Raw genomic sequence first — 11,609 nt, forward strand, 5'->3', positions numbered from 1 at the left:
TCTCTGCTTACTTATCCACTGCTGGAATACTGCATCCAATTCTGGTGTCCACAATTCAAGAAGGACTTTGGTAAATTGGAGAGGGTTCAGAGAAGAGTCACAAAAAATGATTTAAGGGTGACTTGATTACTTTCTACAAGTCCCTTCATGGGGAAGAAATATTTAATAATGGGTCTTTGATCTATCACCGAAAGGTATAAAATGAACCATTGGTTGGAAGCTGATGCTAGACAAATTCAGATTGGAAACAAGGTGTAAATTTTTAACAGTGAGGGTAATTAACCACTGGAACTGTCTACTGATGGTTGTGGCGGATTCTCCACCACTGAAAATCTTTAAATCAAGACCAAATCTGCTCTAAGAATTATTCTGGGGATATTCTATGGCCTGTATATATAGGAGGTCTGACTAGATGATCACAATAGTCCCGATTGGCCTTTGAATCTATGAATGAAAAACAGGGAAATTATGGCACCATACAGCCCTGGATTAATTTTAAGCCTTTTAGCCTCCCTACTCCCCTTGTCTTTTGGGCATAAAGAAATAATGGGAATAAAAATGCTTCCCTTTTGAATGAGTTCACCCTAACTGCAATAGTAAAGCAAAATCTTCCTATAACAATTACTCTTGAGAAAAATCTCTGTAAAAGAATAGGAGCAAGTCAGAAGTTGGTTTAAAAAAGAAAAAATCAAACTAAAAAGAGTATAATTTTTTAAATGATTTCTAGGCCCTGTGATCTACAGCTAAGGCACATTTTAAACTATGGTAGAACTCAGAGTTATGAACACCTCGGGAATGTTCGTAACTCTGAAATGTTCATAACTCAGAACAAAATGTTATGGTTGTTCTTTCAAAAGTTTATAACTGAATGTTGACTTAATACAGCTTTGAAACTTTACTATGAAGAAGAAAAATGCTGCTTTTAGCCACCTTAATTTAAATGAAACAAGTACAGAAACAGTTTCCTTACCTTGTCAAACTTTTTTTTTTAAACTGCCCCCCTCGCCCCTTTTAAAAGTAGTTCACATTTAACAAAGTACTGGTTTGCTTTCTATCTGCTGCTGCCTGATTGCATATTTCTGGTTCCAACTGAGGTGTGTGGCTGAGTAGTCAGTTCGTAACTCTGAGTTCTACTGTACGCAGGGCTGAGACCATGCTTTTCTGTATCTTCTCAGATTCTTGGAACAATAATATTTTATATCTGTGGTTCTTAACCAGGGGTATATGTATCTCTGGGAGGAGGGTATATAGAGGTCTTCCAGGAGCAGGGAGACGAGATATTCCGATTTTATAGGAACAGTCCCGATATTTGGGGCTTTGTCTTATGTAGGCGCCTATTACCCCCACCCCCTTCCCAATTTTTCACACTTGCTGTCGGTTCACCCTATCCAGGAGGTACATCAACTCATCTAGACAGTTGTCTAGTTTTACAACAGACTATAAAAATCACTAGCGAAGTCAGTAAAATTTCATACAGACAATGACTTGTTTATATTGCTCTATATACAATACACTGAAATGTAAGGACAATATTTACATTCCAATTGCTTTATTTTATAATTATATGGTAAAAATGAGAAAGTAAGCAATGATTCAATAATACAATACTGTGACCCTTTTGTATTTTATGCCTGCTTTTGTAAGCAAGTAATTTTTTTAGTGAGGTGAAACTTCAGGTACGCAAAACAAATCAGATTGCTGAAAGGGGTACAGTAGTTTGGAAAGGTTGAGAGCCACTGTTTTATAGCATCCAATAGTTTGCTATGAAACATTATGCCAATAAGCATCTCTCAAAAGTTTAAAGAAAAATTTAAATTCTCCGTGTACAATTGATTTTTAAGCTCTCTAAAACAGCATTAAAACTGCCACTTGAGAGAGGAAGAGGTAAACACTTGATCCTTGCAAAATGTAACCACTGTTTCAGAAAAGATGCAGAACATGGTATACTTTGTTTGGTACTTACAGTTAAGCTGTGTTCAGCACCAGTTCAGTTGCAGCCATTGCTGAATTTCTATTATCAGTAACAAGTAATTGTCCTAAATGCAGACAAGGATTAACCATGACGCATTCTGTCAGCAAATTCTTACCTATACACAATGCCATGCCACTCTATATTCTTACAGCCATTATATTTCACTGATTGATTGACTCACTATGTAGTGTTTAGATGTGCATTTGGCATGTACATTTATCAAAAGTTTAGTTCATTTCTCAGAAGCACCGACCGGTTTGTCCATAACATATGGATGAACAAGTTAGGTTACTTGTGCCCTTTTATTTCCTTGATTTACAAACAATGCTCTAGCTGGATAATATAAAACAAAATAAGTAGATTTTTATATATTCCAGTTTTTAAATACAACGCAACATAAAATACATATACAATAAATAGGAATAAACATTAAACATAAAAACTTTGTTTTACTCTTACACACGAGAAATTTATCTTCTCATACTCCAAAATTTACAAAAGTGTGTACAGTATGTGCTTCTGGAAACGTGGGCTTCCACTGTTCTCTAGGTCTTCAGACCTCGTCACTTGTCTGGCAAACTATGGGGATGACCGATACACAGAATACCAATTCTTCTTATAAAACTTCACTTTGAACCAAAAGGTTAATCTCAATCAAGTTTCCTTCATTCCAATAAACCTTAAACTGAATCAAAACAATTTATTCTTGACCACAGCCCATGTCCCCATTAGAGAACTCCCCCACCCTACCCCCAAAAGATATATGAGGGGAAACTTTCTGGCGAGTTGCAGCACCATCTCCTGATTTCACCACCTGTAGAATATTATTGAGCTGCAGACCCCAGACTTATCACAATGTCTGTTCATAAATAAATAAGGGGCATATGAGGTCCCTCAATTTATATTTGCATGTAGAGTGCAATCTCTTTTGGTATGGACTGTCCAATTTGCTCTTTATACATTTGTTGTACTATTCCTGAAACATATAATACAAATTTGTAAAAAAGGAAATAAACTAAAGCAGAGCTGAACATGTTAAGGAGTGAGCTATCTACATTTACTTACTTGCAATTTCAGTAATTGATCTGAATATTGGGACCGCTGCTCTTTTTAGGCTTAAAACTAAACTAAACACAGCAAAGAACATCTCTATCTCTATCTCTATCTCTATATATAAAGGCTCTCTAATTTATTTGTTACGAGACATTCAAAAACATCCGATAACATATCAGCATCGGGGAGTGATTTAGATGATCATTTGGAGGAAATTCACACCCTATCGTCACTTCAAAAACTATCTAAGTCATCTTTATGCAAGGAACTGAGCAGGGAAGGAGTGGAGGGGAAAAACAACCATCCCAACCCAGATTAGGCAGTAGGATTATTGTGCAGCTCCTCCACAGACATTACTTTTAACTATAGACTGGAATAAAGGATGCTATCCTTCACTAAACCCTTTGGGGAAACTATGCCTAAGTGTGGATCCAGTGTACCCTCTTTGGCCTGCCTAAGCATACTCAGAGACAGCACACAGACTACTACACTTGTGTGCAAAGAGTGAAGAGAATCTCATTAGCAGCCCAACATACCTACTTCTCCTGATACAGGAGTACTATGGAGGTTCCCTGGTACAAAAGTGTGTGCAAGGGAGGATTTTATTCTGATGAGCCTCCACTATAACAGGAAATCTTAGCTCAATTTTTAAAGAGTCGAGTTAGCTGACGTTGCTGAACATGACTTATTCTTGACTACACCAACTGCAAAGTTGTGGTCAGCATCATGTCAGCTAACTAAACTGATACAAATCATGTTTAAGCACAAAATCTCCTCATGTAGGCAAGGCCAAAAAGAAAGGGTTGTTTTGTGGTTAGAGGTTCTGTTCCCTGCTCTGACAAAAACTTCCTGGGTGACAATGGGGAAGTCATAGAAGACCAAATTTTCTAGGGTGGCTATGAACAACTCTTTACATACCAGACTGAAACATGAACTTCCCCTCCTCAAATATGCATGTGAACTTTTGTAGAAGGAAGAGATAGCATGCTACATGAGGGCATATGCAAGGGCACATACCTCTCTTTAAAAATTTGGGTTTTAGCCACCAGGTCAAGTAGCTCAGTTTCTTCCTCATAATGTTAAAATAAAGAGCAGATTGTCATATAGCATGTATGCACATTCCAATACAAGCAAGCAAATCCTTATGTATATGTGACTTGCCTATAGGCATATACCAGTGACGTTGTTTACAGTGTGTGTGTGTGCACATTTGAAAAACTAGCCCAGCAATATCTGCCTACCTCACAGGAGTGTTCACACCTAAAAATCATTAGTAAATTGCTTTGAGATATTTGCACGGTCAGCACTATAAATTCCAAGTATTATTAGAAGATTTCAAATAAGGAGAAGAATCCACTTTCCTTTAATCACAAGTCTTAATGCATATCAAATACTTTAGCAACATATATATCAGGGGTGGGCAAACTTTTTGGCCTAAAGGCCACATCTGGGTGAGGAAATTGTATGCAGGGCAATGAATGTAGGGCTGGGGGAGGGGGTTGGGGTGCAGAGTGTGTGAGGGGGTGTGGTGTGCAGGAAGGGGCTCAGGACAAGGGGTTAGGATGCAGGAGGGGCATGGGGTGCGGCAGGGGGTTGGGGTACAGGGGGTGTGTGGAGTGCAAGAGGGGGATCAGGGCAGGGGGTTGGGGTGCAGGAGGGTGCAGCAGGGGCTCAAAGCAGGGAGTTAGGAGGCTCAGGGCAAGGTGTTGGGGTGTAGGAGAAGTGCCGCAGGGGGCTCAAAGCAGGGGTTTGGAATGCAGGAGGGGGCTCAAGGGGGTTAGGGCATGGGGTACAGAAGGGGTTCAGGCTCTGACCCAGAGTCACTTACCTCAAGCGGTTCCAAGGTGGCAGCAGCATGCAGCAGAGCTAAGGCAGCCTCCCTGCCTGCCCTGGCCCTGCACCACTCCTGGAAGTGGTCAGCATGTCCAGCAGTGGCTCCTGGGGGTGGGGTGGCTCTGCCATGTGCTGCCCTTGCTTGCAGGTACCACCCTGAAGCTCCCATCGGCCGCAGCTCCCCATTCCCAGTCAATGGGAGCCGTAGGGGGCAGTGCCTGCAGGCGAGGGCAGTGCACTCAAAATACCTGTCAGCAAGTATGTCTGTAACAATACAGACAACAAAACAGGTTCAGGAAATGTTTTTCTGACAAATAGATTCCTTACTAGGCATATTAATACAGAACTTTGAGTAATAATTCATTTAAACTGCAATACAGAAACGTATTTCCCACACCCCTCAAAAGCAGTGCAGAGGTTTGGACGAGTGAGGTAACGGAGGAGCTGAGGGACAGGGGAACAATTGCTGGGAAGGAGCCTGGACCCTCCTCTCCATGTGGCCCTGCACCCCTCCCTCCCATCCTGAGGTCGTCCTACACTCCCACTCAGCCACACCCCCCTCCCCATGTGTCCCTGCCCCCCACTCAGCTCCTGGCTCAATGCTGTCACCCCACTAGCTCCTGTGCTCCCACTCTAGTCTGTCCCTCCCGGAACACTTTTGAACCCCAGTCTATGTGAGCCCCCAGCAGCTCTGTGTGCCCTGTTCTGTCTGTCCGTCTATATCCTGTACCTCCTCACCTGGCCCTGCAGGCAGAGCGCTGTGAGGAACACAGACACTGCCACCTCCAGCTCTTCAGCTGGCTGAGCCAGCCCGTGAGCTGGCTGCCCTCTGTCCTGGCACTATAACAGCCCCTGTTGAGCGAAAGGTATAACTGTAGCACCTCTCTGGCTGTTTCTTCTATGGGGGATATGAATTCTGCACATGCAAAGTGGTGCAGAATTCCCCCAAGAGTAAGTTTGATTTCATGGTATCAGGTGGAAAAACTCTCTTAGCATAGTCTCCACGCATACAGACACTTCGGATGGATGATGAATTGCTGCTTCCTCTTCCGATATTTGTATCACTGCACTCTTTCAGGAGATGAACAAAGAAGGCTTCATATAATGACAAAAAAAAAAAAAAAACAAAGCACAAAAAAACCCAAGAAGATTACACTTGTTTTTTCTTGAGAAGTCTAGCCAGCTCACGCACCCTCCACCCTGTTCAGTGAAGAAGCTGTGTAAATGCAGATATACTTCCTCATGTCAATTAATGTTTAATGTAGTGTTACTGTCAACAACTTTCATGGACTCTTGCTCACTCTGAGTAGTACACAAAGTCACATTGAGGCAGATCACTTTATCCCACAGCGGACTGTAAGCCACATAAATCCATCTGTCATGTCTCTAGGAAATGTAAGACAATTGCAACAATATGATGCATTTTACACACACACAAACAAAAACAATGTATACAAACATCCATATAGAATCATTCTTTCCCTCGTAAAATGTATAAGTACGCATATTTGCAGAGGCTAAATTAACTGTGCCACAAACAATTTTAGCCTTACTGTGAGGCAGCAACTTTTGAATGTGACAATGTAAGTCCATTTACACTTGTAAATTATACTACTGTATATGCATGGATAGAAAAATTGGAAACAAAACACAATGAATGGATAATATACTACAGTGGTATTATATAACTAATTGGTTTAAGAAAATTCAGAGAAGTAAAAGAATAAAGTGTTTCACCATCCAATACTCATTTAAACTCATTAAAAGTTATTTACATCATTTTTATTCATCTACAGCAGCATTTCCCAAACTTCCGACGCCGCTTGCTTAGTGAAAGCCCCTGGCAGGCTGGGACAGGCCTGTTTATTTACCTGCCGTGTCCGCAGGTTCAGCCAATCGCGGCTCACATTGGCCGTGGTTCGCTGCTCCAGGCCAAAGCTACTGGCTATCATTCACACCCCTGAATCTTTCCTAGTTTACCCCCACTTCTCAATTTCCCCTGCACAATAAGACAGATGAAGCCCCAAGAAGCACTGCTCTGCAGTGAAAGCCAGGTTTTCTTCATCCTGTCTCTCTCTGGCACTAGGAATGTAGCATGAACTAGAAATTCTGACAGAACCATTTCACTTAAATATCAGTAGCCATATAGTAGAATGCAAGCTGCCAATAAGACCATCGAAACCAACAGTATACATGAGTACAACAGAAAAAACAAACAATTTTTTAATTAAAGGAGCAGAGGTAACAATGGTTGCACCCATCTACAAATCCACAGGTTCAAGTCAGACCAAATGTCCTTATCCTAACTGACTATTCCTTATGCTCAGTTATGCTCAAATTCAATGACAAATGGGAAGCCCTGTGATGCCCTAAACCGGGGTAAGCAACCTATGGCACACATGCTGAAGGCGGCATATGAGCTGATTTTCAGTGGCACTCACACTGCCCAGGTCCCGGCCACTGGTCCGGGGGTCTGTGCATTTTAATTTAATTTTAAATGAAGCATCTAAGCATTTTAAAAATCTTATTTACTTTACAAACAACAATAGTTTAGTTATATATTATAGACTTATAGAAATAGACCTTCTAAAAACATTAAAATGTATTACTGGCACCCGAAACCTTAAATTAGAGTGAATAAATGAAAACTCGTCACACCACTTCTGAAAGGTTGCTGACCCCTGCCCTAAACAAATGCAACCATCTCTACCTGAAATGCAGAATTTAATACAATTATTTTATAATCTAACCAGCTTTAGTGCTATTACCAATACTACTATTCATCATTACACAGCTTGTTAAAAACAAGTCAACAAGGCATTATGGCCCTTTTGGATTGTAAGCAACCACTGTTGCAGAAACTGGATCTGACAGATCTAGAAAATGATGGTACAACTTCATAATTATTTTCTTAATGCAAGAGACTTACCTGCTATAGCAAGTATAGTAATGTATATTATGAATTGGGATCGTTAGGTGATACATAATTCATTTGAAGCTCAATCTCGTAAGCCAGGAAAGAACTCTTTAGTCTAGCCTCGGCACTAGAACATTTCTCTCCTTTCAAATTAGCAAATGACACCACATTCCCTTTAATTAAAGAGTACAGGCCTATATTTTTGTATTCAACAGAATATTTTCCAGTGTAGTGTGATGCGTAAGAAAATACTCAAGTTCTTTCCTTATGATTTGGACTGCATACTATTTAAAAACTGAACATTTCCAAGGTCATACAGCACTGAATGCAGTTGTCAATAATCCACCTGTTTTTTTGCTTTGTCTCTTACTTGCCGTACTGAGGAGGAAAGAGGACGATCCTACGGGAGAAAACATCACTTGGTGCCCTAGTCTCACTTGTATTAAAAGATTCAGCCCTGAGATGTATGTATATATACAATGCTGAATGTATGAACACAGAATACATGTAAGACCTGGTGATAGATGTAGGGATTTTTTATGCACTGGTGCAACCACAGATCAAAGAAGACTTGAAACACAAGTAGAAAAATGTAGAATATTCCTATACGAATAAATTACTTAAATTATAAAGATTTGGGGTTGGAGCACGCAGGGTGGATTTTCAACACAATGCAAACATGCCTATTTCAATTATAAATATTCCTTGTTTGTACACAAAGTTGACCTAAACCAACTAGAAAAGACTGAGTCAAGCACAGAAAATATGCTTGCCGCTGCACAAAACACAAAATACAGAAAGCCCTTATTCTGCAATAGGCTTTTAAATAAGACTACTGATTCTACAAAACACACACATGCTTAACTTTATGCCTCTGGCCTCACTCCCCTTACTATCAACTCCACATCAGTGGACCACTTTACCAGTGCAGAGCTCATTTCCCGATTGGGGTTTAATTTCATGAGCTTCACTTCCCTCCCCAAAATGCGTTGGAATTCATGTATCCCCTTTATCGCAAACTCAGATGATGATATTTGGTGCCTGGGTGAGTCTAATCCCCATAGCATAGATTTGTTGGGAAAGGACAAAATTGATGAAAATAAGTGCAGAGAGGAAACACTGTACTCTGTTCAGTCCTGGGTGTTGGACAGCAAGGTGGAGAAGAAGGGAAAAAAGTGCTGAGGAATCTCTCCCTTGGGTATCACGGCGATATTAAGGAAAGGCTGGGGTCTCTCCCAAGGGCAGGAGGGGCAGAGTGGGGGTCTCCCGCGTGGGAAGGGGAAGGAATGAGGTGTATTGGGGAGAGGAATGGAAAGGGGGCAGTGTCCTCACAGAGGGTGTGGGGGGAGAATAAAGGGAGAGGGTGCATGGGGGTAGCTCTGCCCTAATGGGGAGAGGGGAGGGGTCTCGCCCATAGAGAACGGAGAGCAGGGTGCACTGGGCACAGGCTCTGCTGCTGGGGAAGGGCTGCTGGGGGGCGGGGTGTGTCGGGGTCTAGGCTGGCACTTTCCGAGCGGGGTTGGGGGGGGTCGGGTCTCTCCGAGGGACCGGGCGGGGCATCGCCCCCAGGCCCCCGCGCCCGGCGAGGCGCTCTCACCAGAACAGCAGGTTGGCGCAGACGAAGCCGCCCAGGCTGCGGAGCGGCCTCTCCCAGCTCAGAGCAGCCGCGATGCAGCCGCCCAGCGCCAGCCCGGTCTCCCCCAGCAGCGCGGACGCGGCCCCGCCTGACACCTGCTCCAGCTCTTCATCTCCAGCCGCTGGCTCCGGCAGCGACTGCTGGGGCCCCCCTGCCGCCGCGCTCCGAGCCCTGGGGACCTCGCAGCCACCGCCCGCCTCTGCGCCCCGCTGCTGCCGCGGCGACCCCGCACTCGCCATGTCTCGGCGGCGGTTGCTGGGTGCGAGCTGGGAGGGGGCGGGGCAGGGCGGGGCGAGGGCGCGGCGCCCCGGGGGGAGGCGGGGGTGGGCTCCGCGCGCGCACAGCAGCTCCCTCTGCCAGGCAGCGGCTGACGTCACCGCGAGGCCGGTAGCCGTTGGGAGCGCTGAGGGGAGGAGCCGGGGCAGGGGGTTGCGCGAGGCAGGTGCTGGGAGGGGAGCACACGAGGCAGGGGCGCGCGCGCACAGCTCGAGCGTTTCGTCGCCGTTGCTAGCAGCAATGCCTCGTCCCCGTGTGTCTCTCTCCGGCTCCGCCCAGGCTCGTCACCAGGGGAGCGATTGCGTCACAAATGTACTTCCTGGAGCCCGCTACCGCTGGATCGGGGCGGGAGGCCGCGGGGAAGGTGCTCCGGTTTGGGCTGCGAGGTCTGGGCCGGGGGAGGGGGGAGGGGGGAGGAAGTGGGCTCCCCTCGGGGCGGCCTCAGAGCTGCCGAGAGCGCTGTGCAGATGCGATGTGAGTGACGCGACAACCCTGAAGCCTGCGGTTCGATGCAAGTGTCACAACGGTGGGGCAGCGCTAGGGAACTGCAAGGCCAGAAAGTTGGCAGCTGGTCGCGCTGGGTGAGGCTCAGGCCGGGTAGGGCTAAGCGTGCCTCACAAAGCTGGTTTGTTGCCACGGCAACTTACCACACTTCAGCCCATTCGTAAGGGTGGTGCTGTGCGAACCGGCGGGAGGTCTCAGGAGACGATTGCAGCTGTTAAACTCAGAGTGTGGAGGGGGGCCTGCGTCCTGTGCTACTCCTGCCTTTCCCCCTGCCCCGTGGGTCGGGCCCTGAGTAGCTGCAGGAGGAGCCAACAGTCAGTGACAGCTCCCGCTCCTGGGTTGGTCTACTGCCCGGGTCTCAAACTCAAATCACCACAAGGGCTGGCATTACTGACACCTCTCCCCCCGCCCCAACCCGCCTCTTTCCACCTCTTCCCTGCCCCCATTCCAACACCTTCCCTGAAATCCTCCAGGGGGTGCAGGAGGGGTGTAGGGCGTGACAGGGGCTCAGGGCAGGGAGTTTGTGTGGGGTGCAGGAGGGGTGTGGGGTGTGGCAGTGGGTTCAGGGTGGCGGCTGGGTGCAGGGAAGGGAGCTGGGGTGTGGTGTGCAGCAGGGGGTTCAGGGCAGGGGGTTGGGTGCAGGGTACAGCAGGCAGCTCAGAAGGGTTGGGGTGCAGCAGGGGGTTGGGGTGCAGTGGGGGCTCAGGGCAGTGGGTTGGGGTGCAGGAGGGGTGTGGCAGGGGGTCGAGGTGCAGGGTGCGGCAAGGGGCTCAAGGCAAGGGGTTTGACTGCAGGAGGGGCTGGGGGGGGCAGCCTCTGGGAAGTGGCTGGAAGGTGGGAGAGCAAGGGTACAGGGGCATGTGTTGCTGTTGCTTCAGGCACCGCCCCTAGCATATCCCATTGGCTGGGAATGGGGAACTGCGGCCAATGGGAGCTGCTGGGGTTGGTGCCTGAAGCAACATCAACACACGCCTCTGTGCCTCTCTTTCCCCACATTCTTTTGGCTTTCCTAAGTGGTGCAGGGGCAGGGCAGGTAGGCTGGGAGGTGCCCTGTCCCTGGTGCGCGTTGCCCCGGAGCCACTCTAGGTAAATGCTGGGGGAGGGCGGGGAGGCTGAGAAGAGCTCGCGGGCCACAGAAAATAACTTTGTGGACTGCATGCGGCCCGCTGGCTGTGCGTTTGAGACCCTTGGCCTACTGCTTCTTCACTGTAAAAAGGTAAACTTGCAATAGCTATTAAATTATACATTTGTTAAGGCTAGAAATATTTTATAATATGTGCCTCACATGCCACCACTGACTGGGATCATTTGCTCTGCACCATCCAGGCTGCGCTGGTGGCTCTAGCTCCTCTTAATGTGTCTTGGCATTTGGCACAGAAAACTATGGGTATTGGGTACCAACCCATCACATTGGTGGG

General features: G+C 46.3%; 1 protein-coding gene across 3 annotated transcripts in view; it reads right to left on the reverse strand.

Annotated features, from left to right (window-relative positions):
* RETREG1 (reticulophagy regulator 1) overlaps positions 1-10,605 on the reverse strand; it is a 105,796-nt gene extending 95,191 nt beyond the window's left edge. Inside the window, exon 1 of one of the 3 annotated variants that reach the window (XM_030551740.1) lies at positions 10,335-10,605. Coding sequence is in view for 1 of the 3 variants with exons in the window: in XM_030551738.1 (XP_030407598.1) it covers positions 9,507-9,523 (17 nt within the window). In the remaining 2 variants the exon portion in view is untranslated. Of the gene's footprint in view, positions 1-9,372; positions 9,450-9,506; positions 9,539-10,334 lie in introns of those variants that run through there. The other 2 variants (XM_030551738.1, XM_030551739.1) reach the window with 2 other exon arrangements.
* Between the last annotated feature and the right edge of the window lie 1,004 nt (positions 10,606-11,609).

This window comes from Gopherus evgoodei, chromosome 2 (assembly GCF_007399415.2).
Source record: "Gopherus evgoodei ecotype Sinaloan lineage chromosome 2, rGopEvg1_v1.p, whole genome shotgun sequence".
Lineage (NCBI taxonomy): Eukaryota > Metazoa > Chordata > Testudines > Testudinidae > Gopherus > Gopherus evgoodei.